This window comes from Staurois parvus, unplaced genomic scaffold (genome assembly GCF_062004578.1).
Source record: "Staurois parvus isolate SC_StPar_1 unplaced genomic scaffold, SC_StPar_1.0 ptg000426l, whole genome shotgun sequence".
Lineage (NCBI taxonomy): Eukaryota > Metazoa > Chordata > Amphibia > Anura > Ranidae > Staurois > Staurois parvus.
This window is the reverse complement of record NW_028318222.1, coordinates 26,954-50,937: the sequence shown is the minus strand read 5'-3', so window position 1 is coordinate 50,937 and position 23,984 is coordinate 26,954. Positions and strand designations below refer to the sequence as shown.

Here is a 23,984-nt window from a genome sequence, read left to right as displayed (position 1 = left end):
AGAATTTTCATTTCAGTGCACCACTACCAAAAACTCAATGCAACGCACTGATGTAAACTCCTGTCTGTGCACATGAAATCTGCACCTTTTTTCAATCGGTTTTTCTGCACATATGGTGCAAATGAGGCCTTACACTTGCAGTGGGCTTGTTATCTTGGATCAGTAGGTAACTGCAGATAACACTGGCCTGCATTTAGTGGCATTAATATATGACCATGAATACCTATAAAAGCTATAAAGTGCATGGTACAATAAACCCTAAAAGCAGCATCAGAAAAGTTTCATCCACAAAGTAAATCTGCCTTAACGCAACACATATGCAAACAAGTTCACATGTACCCCAATACCAGCTACAGACAGAATAGAAGTTTACTCATACCGGTTTTTGGTTCTTCCCAGAGAGCAGATATCTTTGCCACATATGGCATGGATTTTTTCCTGGGACCAGATTTCAGAAGGACAGTGTCTCGGACTCTGATAATCTCTCCATTTCTCTCCACAGCTTGGTAACTTCTTCGGAGAGCAGGCTCAGGCTCATTCTGTTAAAATACAAAAAAAACCTCACTTATGAATAGTCCTCTCTGTTCAGTATGGCCTCAGTTAGGAATCTACCATCCATCTTTAAAATGTCCTCTAAACGTTAAGATATGCCTGGGTATTGGACTGTGTGTAGGATGAGCTCCCTCCCAGCTTTACAGAAAGTCGAAGGGACAGCACACACTGAATAAAATGCCTAGCAATCTAATTGGCAACGATTACCGTATTTTTCGCTCCATAAGATGCACTTTTTTCCCCCCAAAAAAGGGGGGAAAATGTCAGCGCGTCTTATGGCGCGAATATAAAGCGGCCGGTCTGGTATTTCTGCTGCCACTGTGTCAGAATATTGGGCCGGCCGCTCAGCTCTTCTCTCCTGCAGGACCTTACCTGATCCTTGGTCCAGCGCTGTACAGTCTTCCCATGCTGGCTTCTGTGACAGCCAGGTGCTCACTGCACATGCGCAAGAAGCGCTGCGCTTTGTGAATGGTTTGGTGTCTTCTGGGACACATGACAGGTCCCAGAAGGCGCCGGGCCATTCACAAAGCGCAGCGCGTCTCGCACATGCGCAGTGGGTACCCGGCTGTCACAGAAGCCAGAGCGGGAAGAAGAGGGAAGGACAAATCCACGGAAGTGGGAGCGGGTACCTGTCAAATTCAGGTATCCGTTCCCCCTCTCTCCCCAAAGGTCCGCAGTCTCTGGTCACCTGTACTATGTCCCTGTTATTTTCCCTGTACTGTGTCCAGTCTCTGGTCATCCCCTGTGCTGCGTCCGCGGTCTCTGGTCATCCCCTGTGCTGCGTCCGCGGTCTCTGGTCATCCCCTGTGCTGCGTCCGCGGTCTCTGGTCATCCCCTGTGCTGCGTCCGCGGTCTCTGGTCATCCCCTGTGCTGCGTCCGCGGTCTCTGGTCATCCCCTGTGCTGCGTCCGCGGTCTCTGGTCATCCCCTGTGCTGCGTCCGCGGTCTCTGGTCATCCCCTGTGCTGCGTCCGCGGTCTCTGGTCATCCCCTGTGCTGCGTCCGCGGTCTCTGGTCATCCCCTGTGCTGCGCCCGCGGTCTCTGGTCATCCCCTGTGCTGCGCCCGCGGTCTCTGGTCATCCCCTCCGCTGCGTCCGCGGTCTCTGGTCATCCCCTCCGCTGCGTCCGCGGTCTCTGGTCATCCCCTCCGCTGCGTCCGCGGTCTCTGGTCATCCCCTCCGCTGCGTCCGCGGTCTCTGGTCATCCCCTCCGCTGCGTCCGCGGTCTCTGGTCATCCCCTCCGCTGCGTCCGCGGTCTCTGGTCATCCCCTGTACTGCGTCCGCGGTCTCTGGTCATCCCCTGTACTGCGTCCGCGGTCTCTGGTCATCCCCTGTACTGCGTCCGCGGTCTCTGGTCATCCCCTGTACTGCGTCCGCGGTCTCTGGTCATCCCCTGTACTGCGTCCGCGGTCTCTGGTCATCCCCTGTACTGCGTCCGCGGTCTCTGGTCATCCCCTGTACTGCGTCCGCGGTCTCTGGTCATCCCCTGTACTGCGTCCGCGGTCTCTGGTCATCCCCTGTACTGCGTCCGCGGTCTCTGGTCATCCCCTGTACTGTGTCCGCGGTCTCTGGTCATCCCCTGTACTGTTTCAGCAGTCTCTGGTCATCCCCTGTACTGTGTCCGCAGTCTCTGGTCATCCCCTGTACTGTGTCCGCGGTCTCTGGTCATCTCCTTTTCTTGTTTTCCGCCTCTAAAACCTAGGTGCGTCTTATGGAGCGCAAAATACGATACTTTTATCTCTCCGAATAATGTACTCAACTCCAAGTAGTAAAGGAAAATTTTCAAATTGCCAATGCTGACTTGTTACTAAAAAGGAAAAGCTCCAAGGCTGTCGGACTAGATTTTGTATCACTACTACTACTTGTGAGTCACCTGTAACAAGGATGATTTCAGCTATTCTAACCTGTGTTTTGGTTATGCTTGTTCTGGGTTACTTGCATAGCAAGCAGTGAAGCAATAAAAAAAGATGAAAAGCCTAAAAATATAAACCTTTAAAATGAAGTCATCAACAAAACAGTCACCAGAAAAAATAAATAAATACGGTAAATAAAACAAAATAACAAAAATAACTCTTAAAGATACCATGTCACCAGACCCTTCATTTCAAGGAAAATCTTATCAAAGGATGCATATAAAGTGATACAGAAGGATACTTTTGGGTTAAAATAAAAAAGATGCGATTCTTACCTGCTCTATGCAACGATATTGCAGAGAAAGATCCTTAACCTCCTCTTCTGGAAGTCCCTCACTGGCGCTGTTCACTCCTCCCTACTCAGGGTACCTCCTTAGCAAGCTGTGCGCTAAGGAGGTACCTATGCACATGAGCTCCTGAATAGGGCTGTGTGCATCCATAAACACACACCACTTCAGTAAGCCACGCCCCCATTCCCTCCTCACAGCAGTTTGACTGACAGCAGCTGGAGATTTTGGCTCTGCTGCCCTCAGTGTCCCCTGTGAGATCAGGAAGTGGTGCTGAAGCAGAGAAGTTTCTGGAGCAATACAGGAGTCAGGTAATTGTTTAGAAAGGAGGGTGGGTAGGACAGGTAGTGGGGCGTTCTTTGCAGTATCTGTAAAAAACATTTTGACTTTAGAACCACTAACATCTTTTATTCTTGTTATTTACCTTGAAAAGCCTCCCCTGTGTAGACTTTAAAAGCCCAGAGACATCTGCTGAGGAGTGCCACTGTCCTGGATGTGATGCCAGCAGACTCCAGAGTGTCACTCAATACTGTAGTATTCCTCTTTAGCTACATAAAAGTTTTTGTAGGGAGGAAAAGGGAGGGGTGGAGGAGCTGGGCCAGCACAAAAGACTATTTAGACACTCCTAGAAGAGAAGAGCAAGAGGGAGACAGATGTGGAGCCGGCGTGCACGTACTCCTCAATGGCAGCTGGAATGCATGATGGAGAGCACCGCTGGCGTGATGACGTCAGTGACCAGGATGCAATGCGATTTGTTTCGGAGCATGCGCTGGCCTCTAGTGGTGGAAGCGTGCTCCTTTGTCAAGCAGCTGCCATTGAGGAGTACGTGCACACCGGCCAGCTGCCATCTGTATCCTTCCTGCTACCACGCTGCTCCAGTGAGACGCGGACACAGAGGGCACCAGTGACAGCCGTTCTACTTGGGTGTTCAACACCTCACATTTAACACGCCTGTATTACTCTACCTACATGTGAGTGTTCCTACTTTTATGCTATATTAAAGTGGTCTGCTGCATTTAGAGGCGCTTCTCTTTCTCTCCTTACACTTGTTCCGGTAACCTGGGGGTCCCCAAGGGATTCCCTTAATTTGCAGGATTTCCGCTCTCTTCCTGTTTTGGCTATGGGACAGGAAGTGAAGGGAAATCTCCCCAATGGGACACAGATGGCAAAAAATAAACTGACGGGTTATGACCCTCCTTTACTCCAAAATAGAATAAAAAGTTTTGCCTGTAGTTCTACTTTAAAGCATAACCAAAGACAATGAAATAAAAAGACACAAACATGGACAGGAAGGATAGGAACTGGAAAAAAACCAGGTCACAGCTAGCAGTCAGGAATTAAAGCTGAACTTCAGGTATGATCTTAATTGCATAGTTACAATGGTCCAGCATAGACCAATGTAAGTACCCATATCTCATACATGAGTGAAGCTGGAAATCACTTTAGTAAATTGGTGCTACATTGCAATAGGAGGCAGCACATTGGCTAAATGGTTAGCACTTCTGCCTGGCAGTACTAGGGTTGTTGGTTCGAATCCCAGCCACAGCACCACCTGCCTGGAGTTTGCATGTCCTCCCTGTGCCTGCGTGGGTTTCCTCTGGGTACTCTGGTTTCCTCCCATACTCCAAAGACATGCTGGTAGGTTAATTGGCTCATGTCTAAATTGGCCCTAGTATGTGTATGAATGTAAGTTAGGTACCTTAGATTGTACGCCCCTTGAGGGTTAGGGACTGATGTGAATGTACTATATATATATATATATATATATATATATATGTATGTATGTAGGTGTGTGTAAAGCACTGCGTAAACTGACAGCACTATACAAGTACCTATAATAAATAATAATAAATACATATAGTGATCACTGCAATTTTCTGGGTTCTGTGCCGATTGGCTGTCCCACTGCATATTCACCAGTGAATACAAAGCATCTCTGATTGGACAAGAAAGATGCCCCAAATGGGAGACAGATAGCAAAAAGCCAACATGGAATTTAATAATTGTATTCTTCATTCAAAACTAAGTGAAATTTGGCTTTTGATATGCTGTTGCACATATGTGCAGTGGCAAAAATGGTGAGCTGTAATGCCCACACACGCGTTATTAAGCAGCTGACATTTTTGTGCTGAGAGCGTGCTCACAGTGCGCTCCCAGCACAGAGACCGAGCTGTCTGACGGTTGATGTGAATACTGTGACAGCAAACCACTGTGGTTTCATAATCATTGATCCTTGCCCCCCAGGCGTACAGATCCTATTAAAAGGGACACCAAGGCTGGGTGAAAAAGTGTTAACCATGATACGTGAATAAGGCACAGTAACATGTTTATATGGAATAAAAAAATATTTCCATGGATTTATACTGTATTGGCGTGCAGCAACTAAATACTTACAACCACATAGACTGCTTTCTCACAAGCTGTACCCAAAGGCATCCAGCCATTTGTGGCTCTTCTCCTGCTGATCCTCTGCTGTTTGGGGTGGTTGTGGCTTTTGCTCGTCTTACTGTCAGCTGCATGCACACACCCCGGTGTATTTCGGACTCCTGACTTGGATCCACTCGGGGGTTTGGAGCTCTGCGGACACTCTCGAGCAGTTTTCAGCATGGCCATTGTCTGAGGTTCTGAGTTGGGGGTCTGCAGGTAGGGGACAGGCTCAGCAGCAGGTGGAACACTGGGAACAGGGCATCCTGAGAGTGGGTGAGCAGGAGACACTGGGTGCCCTGCTGTGGGGATTGTTATGCTGAGCTGGTCCAGTGATTTGTATCCCTCTAAGAAGCAGGAAATAAAATGACACCGATTAATGGCAGTGATAGTTCAAAAGATTTCCTTTTACCTAAACAGAAGTGCAAAAAAGATCTTGGTTCCAAATGAAAAAATATTATAAAATCTAGTTATCATTTCTACCTAATTTACCTGCAATTAGAATGCAGCAAATAAGCAGCCTGGTAGCTTACACCCTTAAAAATGTTGTGTCATGCCCAACTGTCCACTACATGAGGGGAGCCGATACAGAAAGCAGAATCGGAGAAGCTCCTATTATACCATGGTGGCCATTTTTTTTTTTTTCTGGATTAGCTCATCTATAATGTGCTGAATAGGAAATGTGTAGCAAAAACTTAAAGCAGTATTATACCCCAACACATGAAATTGATTAAAGTGGTTGTAAACCACAGACATGAAATGAAACAAGGCATATTATTATTATACAGTATTTATATAGCGCCAAAGTTTGCTCAGCGCTGTACATTATAATGGGAGACAGTACATGAGACAGTACCGTAACAATACAATGCGATGCGATACACGAGGGGTTCAAGGGCCCTGCTCCTTGGAGCTTACAATCTAGGAGCATATCCCTCTATATTGTGTACTTTTCTAAATCCAGAGCACCAAGTGTCATTTCTGTCTGCTGCCTCATTCCTCTGTTATCTGTAGGAGTCACTTCTGACAGGTTTTCATGACACCAACAGAAAACGGGGAGGAAACTCCAGCACACAGCTAGTGATTGACAGCTTTAGCTCTAGCTCTGTTCCTTCGGTCCAAACAGCTCTCACTGAGCTCTGCAGAGTGTAACTTCTGCTCCCTGCCTCTGCTTTCTGAAATCTCAGACAAGATGTAGAAATTCTGAACTCTGAAGGGCTGTAAAGAAGAAAGGGTTGCAGACAGGTTCACCTTATGTAGGAGGATTTGTTTCACCTCTGTAACACTTGAAGCTAGTCACTTCACTAGGTATATGTAAGGGTTTACTACCACTTTAAATTGCAGCTTACCAATTCTTAGATGTGGTGGCTGCTTTTTTTCCCCCCTTTATTTTCTCCTGGTGAACCTGCCAGTAAATCTTAATTTTCAACAGCCCAGGCTGGCCAGACAAAGTGTCAGAGGGCTGGGACAAACCATTTAACACTGACTACTGACAGGGGTGCTTACAATGGCCTGCGTTTATCCATTTCCAGTACTGTACAGAGGTTTTAGGCAGGTGTGAAAAATGCAGTAAAGTAAGAATGCTTTCAGAAATTTAAGTGTTTTTTTTTATCAATTAACAAACTGGAAAGTGAACAGAAGAGAAATTCAAATCAAATCAATATTTGGCGTGACTTCCCTCTGCCTTCAAAACTGTATCAAATATTCAATTCTTCTAGGTCTACTTACACACAGTTTTTGAAGGAACTCAGCAGGTAGGTTGTTCCAAATACCTTGGAGAACTAACCCCAGATCCTCGGTGGATGTAGGCTGCCTCAAGTCCTTCTGTTAAACGTTGATGTTAGGTCCACTTTAGGTTTACAATCAGGTCTTCATTTGTGCACCATGACACATAACAGAACCAGGAATGTAAACCATCTTGTACCTCTAGCTGAATATCAGATACTGCAGTCAGAAACCTCAATTACATGATGAAAGCATAGATTTCACATATGTCTGCCCTATGTATATCAACAAAAAATAGAAACACAAGAAAACAATACCAAATAAGTCTACAGTTCCCTTTTAAAGGTTCAATCCACCACAAAGTGATCTCAGTTATAAGTGGAGCTCACTAGGACGAGTCACCAGTCTCTTGAGCGTTCCATAGGGTGAGATTCTCTTGCCATGACTCCCACTTGTTCCTGATCACCATGGAGTCTTTGGTATTTAAACTTACCGTATCTTAAGGACTTCTCTCTACTCATAATGTGGAATTCGCCATAAAAAACATGGAGAACAGGAATCCCTCCTAATAACTATGGCCCTCAGGCCACTGAGAACACAGACAGATCTTCCCATCAGAGCCCCGAGGATTACTTTGCCAATGTTTTAGGTGTACGTGTAAGGCAGGCCATGGATCACGATGTTTTCCCCATCAACACCGTCCATGTTGATGGGGAAATTCCTCCCGCAGAGCTATTGTGTTCTCCCGCCGTGGGGTGCGCGCAAGAAACCAGGAGAAAACAGTAATTATTGCTAGCGGGTATAGCCGTTGGCAATAACGACATGTAAAAATTTGTACAGCAATCGACTTTGGTACAATCAGCCTTGCCCAAAGATGATTTGAACCATCTATGGAAGGCTTAAGCAGGGGATTGCTCAGTGGGCTCCTCTGACATTAAACAGACCACAGACCAGAGGTAGGCAACCTTAAAGAGGTGGAGATCTACCTGAATAACATGGGAGAAGTGAAAGATCACCAGGCACAGTGTCACCACCTCACACCTGATTTAAACCTCTAATTGCAGTACTACAGTGTCACAATCGCGTACATTGCACAGCAATCATGGGTTTAAATCAGGTGGTGAGGAGGCAACATATCCCTTGCTCACCACCTGTCAAACACACTTGGATTGCTTTGCAGAAGAGCGGTAGTGTCTGCTGCATTTGTGAATGAGCCCTTAGTTGCATCCATCAGCGTCTCGTTCGCAAGTAAAGTTGCAGAATGGTAAAACCCTGCGTTTGAATCATGGTTTTACTGCCCCCAATCCCTTCCCCCTTTAGCTGCTGAGGCAGCAGTCAAAAGTATACACATGCCACAGCAAGAACTACACCTCCTGTTGCTTTTGGTGGATGCTACCGCCCGTCAGTCCAGACCCATTCAAGTAAATGGAGCCACTCTGCAAGTGCCCCGCAACTGCATGCTTCAGCAGGGTCCAAGGGGTTAAAGCAGCTGGTGGGAAAGCAACACAACGCTGCCTGTTTAACCCCTTGTTTGCTGTACTGCAGAAGATTTCAGGGCACTTGCAGAGTGGCCTCATTCACAAGAAAGAACTAAAGAGGAGACATCAACTTATGCAGCTTTTGCTCCCTACTACAACTCCAATTTTACAAGTAGTCCCTCTGCATTGCACTCTGTCTGATGCTCTGGGATGAGGGGTCAGCAAGCCCTGACCGCGATCTACCAGTCATCTGGCCAATGTACTGATAGATCACCATCTACTGGTTGCTGACCTCCGCCATAGACTATATGATTTTCTTTCCTGCAAGCAAGGGCTACAGGAAAAAATAAATTGCTCACCTCCCCAATCGCTCAATTCCCCCATCAGTCTGTGTTGATGGGGGAAACCGTCCCTGCCGGGAGAACACAGTGAATTTTGATAGTGGCTATAACTGCTGGCAATAATCGCATGAAAAATCCAACAGGCTGGTTGTACTCAAGACTTTCAACAACCGAAGTGGGTACAATCAGCCTGCACATAGATGGTTCAAATCTTGGCCAGTCCCTGCTGAACTGGCTGAGATTCAAACCATCTATGGCTGGCTTAAGCCCCCCAGCTACCAGATTTCCTGATCTGCTCTTAGTGAACAACCGATAACCAGTGACAGGAACATCTCACTTTACACATCCTATTGGGAGGACAGGATTATTTTACATCACACACATTCTCCCAGAGAGCTTAATGGCTTGTTTTCTGTCAGCAAAGTGAATGGTCTGAGCATTACCATTGATTATCAAGCTGTGCGGGCGTTCACCATCATACTGTGAAGGCACATCGCAATCACAGCCAGGCAGGGCAGATCACTCATTTCTCATCCAAGCTGACAATAAAACTGCCTGTAAAAGACCAGGTCATGTGGAAAGCACATTTGTTAACTTGGCATATATCACCAAAGTGAAGTTGTCCCAATCAGCTGCAGATCCCTTTTGCTTTTAGGCAAGAGACTTCCTAAAACCACATTAAGTCCGCGTTTCACATAAATTTCTGCGTCCTGTCCGCACTCTGCTCATCGCTAGTGTCTTGTGACTGGCTTCCAGCTGCCTACTGGCTGTTTTATTTGCCTGTCAACAACAGTCACTCGGTAGGAAAATAGCACATTCAAGAGAATTCTACAGAACAAAAGTGAAAAAAAAATCCAAAAAAAAAAAATATATGTATTAGCAATAATAGTAAAGTCAATACTACTTTTACTATTAATAAAACACTATTATTAATAAATCTGGCCTTCAGGCAGAAAGAGAAACCACAAATTAATGCAGCACTGTAATATTTATAGAATTAAATGACTGAATAAAAAAATATAAAATTTAATTTTAAATTAAATGTAAAAATGTATTACATAAATTTTAAAATGCAAGAAACAATTGAGTACTGTCCGTGATACTTTTTTATTTGCACTAACAAACAATTTTTAAGGACAAGCTTTCGGGGAGTGTCCCCTTCTTCAGGTCAAAGCCTCAAGCAAAATGCAAGAAAGTAGAGGTACTTGAATTTGACGTGGTTTTAGAATTTTGCAGTCCCTGTACAGAACAGCTGACAGGTGAGTCCATCAATGTGCTGCTTCTTTCACAGTCCAGACACCGGGTGGGAGAATGATGAGACCTAAATAAGATAACTGAAATGCAGCCGAGTAAAATCATTCTTTTCCTGCCAGGCAAGACTGTGCTGTGTAAATCTCAGGACTGGATGGACAGAAAAACAACTTGTTTGCTGTGTAAATCAGCTCCTTCCAGATTACCAGTTTGCCTCAATTCAACTTTAACTCTTTGCAAGTGAAATATCTCCAGGTGGGGCAAAGTTTAAATAGCCAATCAATTCAAGTTGTCCGAGAGGAATTGAAGCAGTTTAGCAGTCTTGGACCCTGCGTCATAACACCTTGCAAATACAACTGAACTGGACAACCACACCTCAGCACCACAACCATGCTTTGATTAGCTCAGCAACATATACAGTTGCAAGAAAAAGTATGTGAACCCCTTGGGATTACGTGGAGTTTTGCATGAATTGGGCATAACATGTGCTCTGAACGCCATCTAAGTCACAACAATAGAAGAACACAGTCTGCTGAACATAATACTACACAAACATTAGATGTTGCCATGGTTTAATTGCACATAACATGTAAACATTCACAGTGCAGGGAGGAAAAAGTATGTGAACCTTTGGACTTAATAACTGGTTGACCCTCCTTTGGCAGCAATAACCTCAACCAAACATTTCCTGTAGTTGCAGATCAGACCTGCACAACGATCTGGAGTCATTTTGGACCACTCCTCTTCACAAAACTGTTTCAGTGTAGCAATATTCTTGGGATGTCTGATGTGAATCACTCTCCTAAGGTCATGCCACAGCATTTCAATCGGATTGAGGTCAGGACTCTGACTGGGCCACTCCAGAAGGCATATTCTGTGCTGTTGCAGCCATTGTTTTGTTGAATTACTTGTATGCTTTGGGTCATTGTCCTGTTGCATCACCCATCCTCTGCGGAGCTTCAGTTGGTGGACAGATGGTCGTACGTTTTCCTGCAAAATGTCTTGATAAACTCTGGAATTCATTTTCCCATCAATGACAATAATCCGTCCAGGCCCTGAGGCAGCAAAGCAGCCCCAAACCATGATGCTCCCTCTGCCATGTTTTACAGTGGGGATGAGGTTTTGATGTTGGTGTGCTGTGCCTTTTTTTCTCCACACATAGTGTTGTGTGTTCTTCCCAAACAACTCAATCTTGGTTTCATCTGTCCACAGTATATTTTGCCAGTAGTGCTGTGGAACATCCAGGTGCTCTTTTGCAAACTTCAAACGTGCTGCAATATTCTTTTTGGACAGCAATGGCTTCCTCCGTGGTGTCCTCCCATGTACTCCATTCTTGTTTAATGTTTTCCTTATTGTAGATGTGTCAACAAAAATGTTAGCATGTGCCAGAGATTTCTGTAGGTCTTTAGCTGACACTCTGGGATTCTTCTTTACCTCATGCAGCATTCTGCGCTGTGCTCTTGCAGTCATTTTTACAGGACGACCACTCCTAGGGAGAGTAGCAACAGTGCTAAACTTTCTCCATTTGTAGACAGTCTGTCTTACCGTGGACACATGAACATCAAGGCTTTTGGAGATACTTTTGTAACCCTTTCCAGCTTCATGCAAGTCAACAATTCTTGATCGTAGGTCTTCTGAGAGCTCTTTTCTGCGAGGCATGGTTCACATCAGACAGTGCTTCTTGAAACCAGTAAACCCAAAACAGGTGTGTGTTTTTTAAGGGCAGGACAGCTGTCAGCAACACATCCAATATCATCACACTGATTGGAGTCAAGGTTGGCTCACTCCTGGCTCCAATTAGCTCTGAGAGAAGTCATTAAGCTAGGGCCTCACATACTTTTTCCTCCCTGCACTGTGAATGTTTACATGTTATGTGCAATTAAACCATGGCAACATCTAATGTTTGTGTAGTATTATGTTCAGCAGACTGTGTTCTTCTATTGTTGTGACTTAGATGACGTTCAGAGCACATTTTATGCCCAATTCATGCAAAACTCCACATAATCCCAAGGGGTTCACATACTTTTTCTTGCAACTGTACGTAAAGCAGTGGTCTCCAAATTGTGGCCCTTGCTTTTATCTGGCCCTTGGGGCACTATACCTCCCACTGACAACAACGGGGCACAGTTCCTCCCAACTATACCAAAGAAAGGGCACTATTCTTCCCATGGAAACCAACAGTGAGGCATAATTCTTGCCATTGACATTATTAGGGCACTATTCCTCCCACTGACACCAATGATGGGGCACTATTCCTCACACTGACACCAATGATAGGGCACGATTTCTCCCACGAACACCAATGATGGGGTATTATTCTCTCCACAAACACCAATGATGGGGTATTATTCTCTCCACTGACACCAATGATAGGGCACAATTTCTCCCACTAACACCAATGATGGGGTACTATTCTCTCCACTGACACCAATGATGGGGCACAATTTCTCCCACTAACACCCACGATGGGGTACTATTCTCTCCACGAACACCAATGATGGGGCACTATTCTCTCCACTGACACCAATGATGGGATTCCATTACATTCCATGATACCAACAATGGGGCACTATTCCTCCCACTAATAAAGATGATGGGGCATTATGTACTCCTATTGACGCCTGAGCATTTTCTACTCTCATAGGCTACATTTGGGCCCCCTCAAAGTCTGAAGGACCGAAAACTGACCCTTTGTTTAGAACGTCTGGAGACCCCTGATCTAGAGAGATCACTTTTCTCAACTCTTAGCTAAGAATTTCACTTGAAGTGGTTGTAAAGCCTTAAGGTCTTTTACCTTCATGCATCCTATGCAATTCCTGTCCAAATCGCATGTGGTTTCCCCACTGGTCCTGTGCGTACCCTGGATTTTTATAACCCGAGTTCACACAGGAATGGTGCGTGAAACCTCCCTGCACCAATTCCATGCTATAACAGATGGAAAAGCTGCTTGACAGGTCTGGGGATTTGAAATCCCCATGGCTCTCTCTACTCTCCATGCAGGGAAGACTGTACAGGCTATGTGGATTGTGATTGGTCAGCACCATCACGGTGCTGACCAATCAGAAGCCGTCTAGCCCGTACTGTCATCCCTTAAAGGAGAGAAGAGAAAGCCGCTAGGATTTCAAATCCCAAAACCTGTCAAGCAGCTTTCTCTCTCCTCTCCATGCAGGGATGAATATACGGGCTAGACAGCTTCTGACTGGTCAGCACCGTGATGGCGCTGACCAGTCAAAAGCATTTTAGCCCATACTGTCATCCCTGCACAGAGAGGACAGAAAGTCACAGGAATTTAAAATCCCCAGACCTGTGAAGCGGCTTTTCCTTCTGTGACAGCATGGGATTAGTGCAGGGAGGCTCTCCCGCACCGCTCCTGAGTGAACTCTGGCTATGACAATCCCAGGTTCAGACAGGAGCAAAGAATCGGTACTCAGTATAGGTGAGTACTTGACTGAAAGTATCTTTACTTGTACTCATCAATCAAAAAAGGGTATCGGAGCATCCCTAATAGGTTCTATGCCATGATGCATGGAACTACTGTATAGTCTAATACTACAGTCCAGGGCTTTCCAACGGACAGCCTCTGGGTTGCAGGTGGCCCATGGGACCTTCTTTTGCTCCCGAAATGAACATGGAAAACAGTAGGGTGCGCAGTGTTAAAAGATTCTTTGCATTCCCACACTGCCTGTGGGGGTGATCTTCTACCCCCCACAGGGATAATATAGTTCTGCCCCCATAGAAGGCGGGAGAAAGCAGCAATGCAGGAAAGTGTGTTCAGGTAACCACTGAGTTTTACTGTAATGACCAATACCAATGGGGAAGGGGAGAATTATTATGCCCACTGACAACAATAAAAGGGTTGGGGGGGTACTGTACCCACTGACATTAGTGAAAGGATGGGAGAATTTGAACAACTGACACAAATGGAGGGCTTTTTTAACCCACTGACAGCAATAAGAGGGAAACAAGTTTTTAGTTATACCCACTGACACCAATGAGAGAGGGAAAAGAGTTACCCACGGACACCAATGAAAAGGAGGAGGGGGTTGTTATTCTACCCACAGACACCAATGAAGAGGAGAGGCTTATTATTGCCGACATTGACACCAATGAAGGTAGATTTTATTCTTGCTGACACTTACAACAATGCTGAGAGCCATTAACCTGCCAATGATCCCAATAAACGGGATTATTACTGCCTCTGCTCTCATACTTTTGAATGACATTCAATATGCAATTAAATGTACTGATAAGAATTTTTGTACAAATGTCCATACAATTGTTTGTTCAAAAACCCACTTGTATGATCAGCTTTACACTATCCCCCTCAGGCGTAATCTGCAGACAGGGTATCAGCCTGTCTTCCAGTTGTACAGAGGAGTGAAGGTCCCACCAATGACAGATACATCCAAGAAGGAAAAAAAGGGACCAAAACGCTCTGCTCATATAAATGGACATTCTCCCCATGCACTTTAGATGCTTGTAAATGGCCATCACAGCTAAAGAACAGGGCTCTGGACATTTGTTTCACACACACTGACAACAGCGTGTCCTTGTGATGGAGGAATGCTCTTTAGGGAATTGAACCCAATGAGAAACTATTTTACAATCAAGGTCACCAAAACCCCAGGATGGAGGTCACTTCTGTTAACTCAAACCAAGTAGGGAATATAACTGCCTGGAAGTAAAATCCCTAAAGGTGAGAACACCAACAAGTATGATTGTGAAGGTAGATCACTGGACCATGTACAGTAGACAGAGAATATTTAGCAATAAAATCTCTTTCAAATGAAAAAAAAAAAAAGAAAAAAAAAAGGGGGGGGGCCAGGATCCTACAGGCTATTTCCAGTCCCAGTAGAGGAATGGTTTAAATATTGGGTGCAGTGGAAAGGCCTTGGAAGCTGTAGGAGCTCTTAAAGACGCTATGTATAAAATAGAAAGCTGACCCTCTAATTTGTGGTCTCCAAACTGGGGCACTATTGCTCCCGCTGACAACGACGAAGGGGCACTATTGCTGCCTCCGACGATGATGGGCCACTATTCCTTCCACTGACACCAATGATGGGGCACTATTGTTCCCGCTGACACCAACAATGGAGCACTATTGCTCCTGCTGACACCGATGACGGGGCACTATTCCTTCCACTGACAATGACAACGGGGCACTATTCCTTCCACTGACACCAATGATGGGGCACTATTGTTCCCGCTGACACCAACAATGGAGCACTATTGCTCCCGCTGACAACGACGATGGGCCACTATTCCTTCCACTGACACCAATGATGGGGTACTATTGCTCCCACTGACACCAACAATGGAACACTATTCTTCCCACTAACGTGACATTGTTAGCGACACCAGGATATTTTCTACTCCTGCTGGCCACAGTTCAGTATCTCAAAAATCTGAAGGAAAGTAAAGTACCCCTTTGTTTAGAAAGTATGGGTACTACATCAATCAGCTTAGAAATAAACTATATAAAATAGAGTCAGATGCAGTCTTGGAGCCCTTCACAGAATACAAAACATTCTGAAAAAAGGGGCAAAGGGAAAGCGGGTGAACAAAAACTGCAGTATTGATGTATGACAGCCATATAGAGCGAGCTATACTTCCTAGCATGAATGAAAATGTACATATTAAAGATAATACAGGGTTCCTTAAACAGATTATTTTTTTTTTTTATACACTGCAGATTAAAAAAAAAAAAAGCCAAAGTTCCTATTTAGGATATCCAAGTCTGATCAAATTGCAAATGTCCATAAATTCATACAAGTTTCATTTTTAAAAAAATGCTAAATTTTTCTCAAAAAGTCTACTCAAACCCATGTGTTTAACATATAAATCATGTAGATGGGTATGAATCCAGCCTTAAAGAATATTCACTAAATATTCTCTTAATACATTGATCATATTAGTTGAATTTTCCCAAGATGTATTCCATGTATCGCCACCCCCGGGCTCTTGCAGCTCTCAGTCTGTATCTAGTGACTCAGGAGGCATCACAGGTACCTCAAAGTTTCAGAATTTAAAACATCGACAGCTGCAGAGTTTTATAGTGAATCTATAGCAGGGGTGTCAAACTCCATTTCATTATGGGCCGCATCAGCATTATGATTGCCCTCAAGGGGCCAGAAGTATCTGTAAGACTTTGTCTAGAGCACCCTAACCCCGTTACATCAGCTGTCAAGAGCCCCCACCATCAGAAGTCAAGAGTCCCCCATACCCCCTTAGATCACAGTGCACCCTCCCCCCGCCCCTACACACACAAACCTACACACACACACCTATACCTTGTGCTGCTGCTGGGAAAAGGAAAGGTTGGGGGCAGAGCTGGGAAGCAAAAAGTGCAGGTTCTGGAGGACCAGAGGAGAGCTGGAGCAAGATGCCGGAGTCTGCTGAACGTCAGGGCCAGGGGAGGTGGAGATGAGGGGGTTCTGCGACTGCACAGAAAGGGACAGGATCTGTAGGTGGGGTTCTGTCCTCTCTGCTGCCCACTGCTGACACAGGGCAGAAATGAGCCTCTCTGCGGCTGCACAGAGAAACGCAGGATCTGCTGGAGGAGTTCTGTCCTCCCCTCTGCAGAGACAAGGTAGGGCAGAGACTAGGAGTGTGCCGCAGCTGCAGGAGTGGTGCAAGGGCCACAGCTAGCAGACCTCGAGTTTGACATGTGATCTGTAGGTAAACCTTTCTAATATTATGTCTATTTAACTTCTTAAAACCCATTTCACCTAGGAGCTAAAATACAATTCCAAAAAACACAATTTTACGATTTACACATAAAACCATCTTAAAATGTATCACATACAGCACCCAGGTATAATGCCCATCGGCGTTTCATACAGTTACATTTTGTCAGCAGGACTCATATTAAACGCGAATACATAACTGGGATAGGGAAATCACTTTGAAACAAGCTGTAATTTCATTCATTAGAAATTTTAATTCATTTGTAGCTCAACCGACCTTAATTCCTCATTCTAGTGCTATTGTTTGAACTGTAAATATAGAAGTGCTAAATTGCCTTCCTCTTTCCTGTTTATGGCCATTTTATCTTTTACTATTATGAATTATCATGTATTAATATCCCATGTTTGCTAAACAGTCACCAGCAGATGGTGAGCCTAATCAAAAAGCAGCTGTCTGAGCAGGGTCAAAACAACTGCGACAGGCTCATAATTGGCAAAAACCAGTTTGGCCGATCCAGCCTGTTTGTATGGCAGAACGAGCAATGGCTGCCAGTGAAGACAAGGGCTCTGCAGCGCTGTATAAAGCAGAGAATGCATACTGTTCATAACATGGTGTCATGGGGACATCCGGATTATATATGCCTCTAACATAGGTTAATAGAGGGCACTGCTATTGGCAAGACCCGGCTGTCTGCAAATCAGGGACCTATCAGCATGGTTCCAATCATGTGATCACCAAATCTGTTATAGTAGATTATCACATGGCTTTGTTTATAGATATTACAAATTTTAGTTCTGAGTGCTCTTTATAACTTAGAGAAAGCAGTACACAGTTATAAAATTAATAAAGCAAAACGTTTTAAACATTTTTAAAAAACTGTTTTCCGGTTTTTCCCATTTGTCAGCCCATAATAAGAAATCAGAGTAGGGAATTCATTAAAATGTTGAACAAAATAAAAACCTTATCTGTCCTTTAAAAAAATGTAAAAGTTACTTAGGCAAGAAAATTGGTCATAAAAAGTATTTGTCCGGGTAACGGTTTCATACTTACACTGGTAGATTTGGTTTGGGCATTCAGACATGCATGTTCTTTGGTTATGAAAGTGTTAAAGTGGTTCTAAAGCCTTAAAGTGTTACTAAACCCACAACAGTAAAATCAGTCTGTATCTGAAGTAAAGCATGCTTGTTATACTCACTAGGGGAACCTAAGGGGTTAATCCTCTGCATTGTGTAAAAAGGCTGTTTGATCCTGGCTTCTCTGCTCCTCCTCCTTTTCAAAAGTCCACGTCTTATCTCCTGATAAGACAGACTGAACCGTAGCCATTCTGCACATGCTCAGTTTAGTGTGTACTGCTAGAGAAGTTGTTTTTTTCTTGGGAAAGTGCATGTGATCGGCACAAGGCCAATCAGCACTGTCCAGACAGAGGTCAGGGGTTTTGCATCCTCCTAGAGCAGAAAGAAAAGCCTCCTACAAGCTTTACTAGTGCTCAGCTGAAGTCACAAGACTGCTCTAACTACTGATGAGAAAAAGTATTTAGCAGTTTATATTTACTAAAATAATTGCACTTCCATGTTCTGTGTACTGTGGGAGACCAGATATAGTGAATGCAGGGTCTTAGGTTTAGTAACACGAAGGTGTTTTTTTTATGCAGAATTGTCTGCATAAAGGTTAAAAAAAAAAAAAAAAAAAAAAAAACTCTGTCCAGATGATTTCCCCAGCCACCCCCTTATACTTACCTAAACCCAACCTCAGTCCAGCACTATGTACAAGAGCAGCAGCTCTGTCCCTCCTCACAGGGCACATTGATAGCAGCGGGAGCCATGGTATCACCATGAACATTATAGGGAGAACAATAATTCTAGCACCAAACCTTCTAAACTGGTAACCTGTAAAGGCTTTTAAAGCGTCACCTATGGAGATTTCTTCACTACCATAGTTTGCTGTCATTCCACAAGTGAGTGCAATTTTAAAGCATGCCATGTTAGGTATCTTTTTACTCGGTGTAACATCATCTTTTATATTTTTGCAAAAACTTAGGTATTATATTGTGTTATTTTGTTTAAAAAAAACTGCTTTTGAAAAACCGCTGCACGTGACAAAAAATTCCAACAACCACCATTTTATTCTCTAGGGCCTCTGCTAAAAAATATATATAATGTTTGTAAGTAAATGCGCGTGCAAGAAAAAAAAAATACTGATTTTTGCATGTAAACAAAGTGTGTCAGAATAGGTCTGGTCTTAAAGTGGTTAAATGGAATGACACCCAAATTCTCAATGGTACTCTAATAAACCTAGAAATCTGGATCAACCTTGGATATATTATCCACGGACACAGGTATAAAGTAATTCAAAAGCTGAAATATTCAGCAGCAAACCAGAGAATGGATCTTCATCTGTTGCATGCAGTACAAATACATTTCACGAGTTGGGCATAGATGACATTAGAATTTTTATAGAGGTCAAGCCTCAGTTTATTTACCTAAAGGAAAATAATATCGGACTGTAATGTCCCAGATGTATCTGTTGCTCCTCAAGGTAACATCAGAGCTCATTGACAGAATATCTGGCATGCGGTTTGCCCACATATATATTCGGATAATTTATGAGTACATTTTGTAGGCTACAAACAGCAATGTCTTATGAATTGCTGTAAATTTATATAGTCAGACCACACAAAGTTATTATTTATTAATGTTGTATTATGTAAATATTGAACCTTCAGCCATATGGATCAAAATAGCTTACTATATTGCAGATCACGGTCCTCACTGTCATGTAAAAAGGTACAAATAACAGGCAATCTTCATGTATACAAGCTCACCAAGGAACAGAAGTCCATTACAAAACCTATAATTTGAACTGCCAGATATGTACTATTGAAAATTGGATGTAATTCCCTTTAATGAAATCTTACATGGACTACTCCTGAACTAGACAAGAGTCTGTAGAAACATGGTATTTCAGTGTTTTACCTATGGTGGTTTATTCTGGCCATTAGAGTAATTTGGTGCTAAAGAAATACAGGGATTTTATATTTTTCCTTAAATTTATTTTTGTGGCTGCTGAATCTCTTGGGGGAAAAAAAAAAAAAAAAAAAAAAGAAGATATTTTGCAATGCTTTATGGGAGCATATACAAAAAATATATATATATTGACGTATCTTACACAATGTATTTATAGATGGCAAATTTTTAAAGTGGCCTTATAAATACTTTTGCCAAATATACTTCATATTTATTGAATACAGTAGCAAAAAAAGTATCTTTTTAAACAGTTAAATATTTTATGCTTACCACTTTTTTTTTTTTTATTTAAATATTTATTGTTTTTCCAGTTTAAATATATATTTCCATCATCATCACATTATATAAAAAAAGATAACATCATTCCTTACTTACCCTTTCAGAAGCTATTTCTCTATCCCTCCCGCCTCCCCCCACCCTCAGCCCCCCTCCCTGCATTTTCTCCCAATCTCCTTACTAAAGCAAGTGGATTTTATCCTACCTTTCACCTTATACTTTCCTATATTTCGTGTATAATCTGGCTTTTTCCCATTTCGCATAATAAGCCTCCATCTTGTCTTCCTGAATATGATAAAGTTTTTCCCTCTTTCTAATCTGCTCCATTCTTTCTATCCAATCCTCCTCTCTGGGCACTTCTGTTTTCCGCCAAAACTTGGGTATCAGACCTTTTGCAGCATTAAGATAGTACCATATGCCTGATTCTTTATATTTATTCACTGTTATATCTGTACTATGCAAGATACATAATTCTGGGTCTAACCCTACATCGATTTCAGTTATCATTGCTATCAGATAGATTATTGTCCTCCAAAATACTTGAATTATTGGGCACCCCCACCATACATGGTATACCGTACCTATCTCTCCATATGCCCTCCAACACCACGGTGAATTTTCTCCACACATCTTATGTTCTACATTTAGTGTAATGTGCCATCTTATTAAACACCTATAATTTATTTCTACCTCCTTCATACTTACATTTTCGGGAGTTAATCTATATATTTTCTTCTGTTTTTTCTCATCTATCACAACTCCCATATCACTTTCCCATTTTACTATATACGTTGGCTTTGTGTTTGTGTCTAATTCAGTGAGAATTTAGTAAACTTTAGCAATCCCATGTTTCCCATCACCTCGTGTCCCCAACAGCTTTTCAAACAAATTCCACTTATCTCTTGTAACTTAGGGGTTTTAAAAGATTCCAAACAAAACATCTCAATTGAAAATAACGCCATTCATCTAACTTAGTGAATATCTCTCCTTTCTGCTTACCTCTTGCACCAGAAGGTGGCACTCTAAGGTCTTGTTGGAGCAATTGTGGTACAGATAGACCTGAATAAGTCATAACCCCCCCCCCCCCCCTCAGCTAGTCAACTTGGCAATAGTACAAAAGGCCACCTTCACATTATTATTATTATACAGGATTTATATAGCGCCAACAGTTTGCTCAGCGCTTTACAATATAAAGGGAGACAATACAGCAAGAATACAATTCAATACAAGAGGGTTAGGAGGGCCTGATCCTTGGAGCTTACAATCGCACTGCAGTAACACATACACTGTGTCCATTAGTGCTTTATGGTGCCATTCACTCTGAATAGCAACGCAATACACCGGACCGACAGACACACTGCAACATGGAAGTGCAATGCACTCCCAGAAATGCTACATATACCTTTAGTGGTGCAAAATGGTACAATAGGCAGCCCATTCAACTAGGCTGCCATAATGCAACCACTATTAATGTGCAGCATAACGTGTGTTAACGCGTTTATTGTAATGTGCCCCAACAGTGTGCATAGATCCTAAGTGGAGTCTGCCAGAAAACATAGGGGTAGTGCAGAGTGTCTTTATTAGAAAGCCTACCGTGCTTAGCAGAGTGTCATCTAAGGCCCCATTCACATCTGGTGTTTTGTGACCTTGGAAGAATGGCTGTGATTCTGCCCGCAATCCTAAATCGCACAGCACTATTGACAAAATATATTCGGGTGCCATTCAATTTCAATGGCACCTAAACGCTGTGCGATTTTGGCACAAATATAGAATTGCATCACACTGCAACGTGCAAAGCTTATAAAAAGAACAGTAGTGTCTTTCGTGTGACAAGCCCCGTGGGTTGTGGTGTGCCATTATTATCACACAACAATCATGCCAAAACCATACTGCGTTTAGGCGCCATTGAAAATGAATGACACTCGAACACGCACGGTGCATTTCGTCATCAGTGCAGTGCGATTTTGGGATCGTGGGAAGAAACACAGCAATTCTGTCCGAGAACACAAAACTCCAGATGTGAAAGGGGCCTAAATGTACTGAAATTTTTTTTGTAAAATAAAACATAAAATGAAGAATTAAAAAAATATATTAATAACCAAAATGTTTTCTTCTTACTATGGATAGGGTGTGGAAGGGTTAGAACCCCTGTCAAAAATTGTATTGCACGCTGTGTTCCCACTGCGAAGATCTACCCTCTGTGTGTCCTGGTGATCATTGTCGGAAAGGGATTTAAATTTGATTTTTGTTAATTTTACTCCTACAGTTATAAGTTCATTATATGTCATATTTATTAATTTATCAAAAGGCTCTGAAAACATATAAAATGGTATAGCATTACACTTTGCTTCTGGGCTTTGGAATGTTTAGTGTATACAGCACAATAGCAATAGTACAAATCGGAAACAAAACTATATTCCATGTTTCCATGAATTCCAAAAAGAAAAATCATTCATGTTTGGGTGGAGGTGTCAGGTAGGAGAAATATTTTTTAGCTGACTAAACTGACAATTCCCTCTGACGCTTATGCTGTGAATGAGCTTTCACTTTCTTTTCATTCTTAGGGACCTGAATCACTACTGTGTTTGCAGTGAGGTTATAAAGTGCGACTTTGCATTTTGGACGTGGTTTGTGCACCAAAATACAGGACCCTTCCCCAAAGTCACATCGCAGCTGCACTGCATTGATGTGAACAGACACCACTGGAAGCAATATTATTTCTATGGTCATGCAATAGTGCAACTCAAGTGGCATCAGTGTGAACCAAGCGTAAGCGTTAATGGACACTTCTGCTCACAGTATACAGCGGCATTTTGCAGCCAGGGTTCCATGGATCCCAGCTGAGGTTGTTAGGGGTTCCATGAGCAGTAAGTAATGGTGGGTTAATCTCCTACCTACACTGACCTATACAAGGGGGCTGTTTTCCACCATCTGCCAAACTAAGGATCACTTTTCCACTAACCATTAGGCCTCATTCACACCACACGTCAGTGTTTCTGCACATGTTCTGCAAAGTCACAACAAAAGCAGTTGTTCTCTATGTGCCCTGTTCACATAACACTGGTATCACTTGCAGATTTTTTTTCTGCGCATGAATCCACAACATGTATATAAAACTCGTTGGAAAATGGATTTAAACTGATGTCTCTGCAAGTGAAATCTGCCCATCAGTTTCCCTGCATGTATGGAGTGAACAAGGCCTTAATGTCAGAGGACACCACAATTTGTACAGACTACATTTCTTTTCTGCGGTTATTTTTATTTTAAAATGTTTTTACCTTACTGCATTCCATGTAATAAGGTAAAAAACCTTCTGCATGCAGCTTCCCCTGCAGCCTCCCCTAAATGCATACCTGAGCCCCATCTCCATCCAGTGATGTGCACGACAGTTCTCCCTCTCTGCGCACTCAGATACAGCAGCAAGAGCCATTGGTGCTGCTGTCTATCAGAGCCAGTGATGAGGAGCAGGGATGGGATTGTTTGAGCCCAGAGTGCCGCCAAGGGACCCCCAAAGAGCAAGGTTGGGGCTGCCTTGTGCAAATACATCACACAGAGCAAGTGTAACAAGTTTGTTACTAAAAAAAAAAAAAACAAAAAAAAAAACAAACACTGGACCTTTAATATCACTTTAGGAATATTGCTAAAAAAAAAAAACAAAAAAAAAAAAAAAAAAACTTTGTAGAAGTTAGTAATAAAATTGTCAACCCTGGGGGACAAATATGTCAGGTATGCCACAATAATCATTTTTAAATGTTTCTTCAAACTGATCATACTAATGTACTGTTAGGCTGGCCATACATTATACAATTATCTGCAGATTTTCTGCCCAATTTCCTTTAGATTTACCTTCAACTATGTAGTGCAAGGGCCTGCCTAATTGGATACAACTGAAAGTGTTGTTTAGGTTTGTCCTCCTATTATATGGTTTTTGGTAAATCTAAACCAAAAATCTGCAGATAATTGTATAATGTATGGCCAGCCTAAGCTGTAACATGCAATTTAAAAAAACAAAAAAAGAAAAAACGGG

General features: G+C 43.1%; 1 protein-coding gene across 1 annotated transcript in view; it reads right to left on the bottom strand.

Annotated features, from left to right (window-relative positions):
• The window catches only part of BAHD1 (bromo adjacent homology domain containing 1), a 68,476-nt gene that overhangs the window by 29,443 nt on the left and 15,049 nt on the right, over positions 1 to 23,984 (bottom strand). Inside the window, exons 2-3 of the mRNA XM_089687470.1 lie at positions 5,147 to 5,523; positions 380 to 539 (exon numbers count right to left, since the gene is read on the bottom strand). Of these exons, the coding sequence (XP_089543596.1) occupies positions 380 to 539; positions 5,147 to 5,523 (537 nt within the window). The remainder of the gene's footprint in view (positions 1 to 379; positions 540 to 5,146; positions 5,524 to 23,984) is intronic.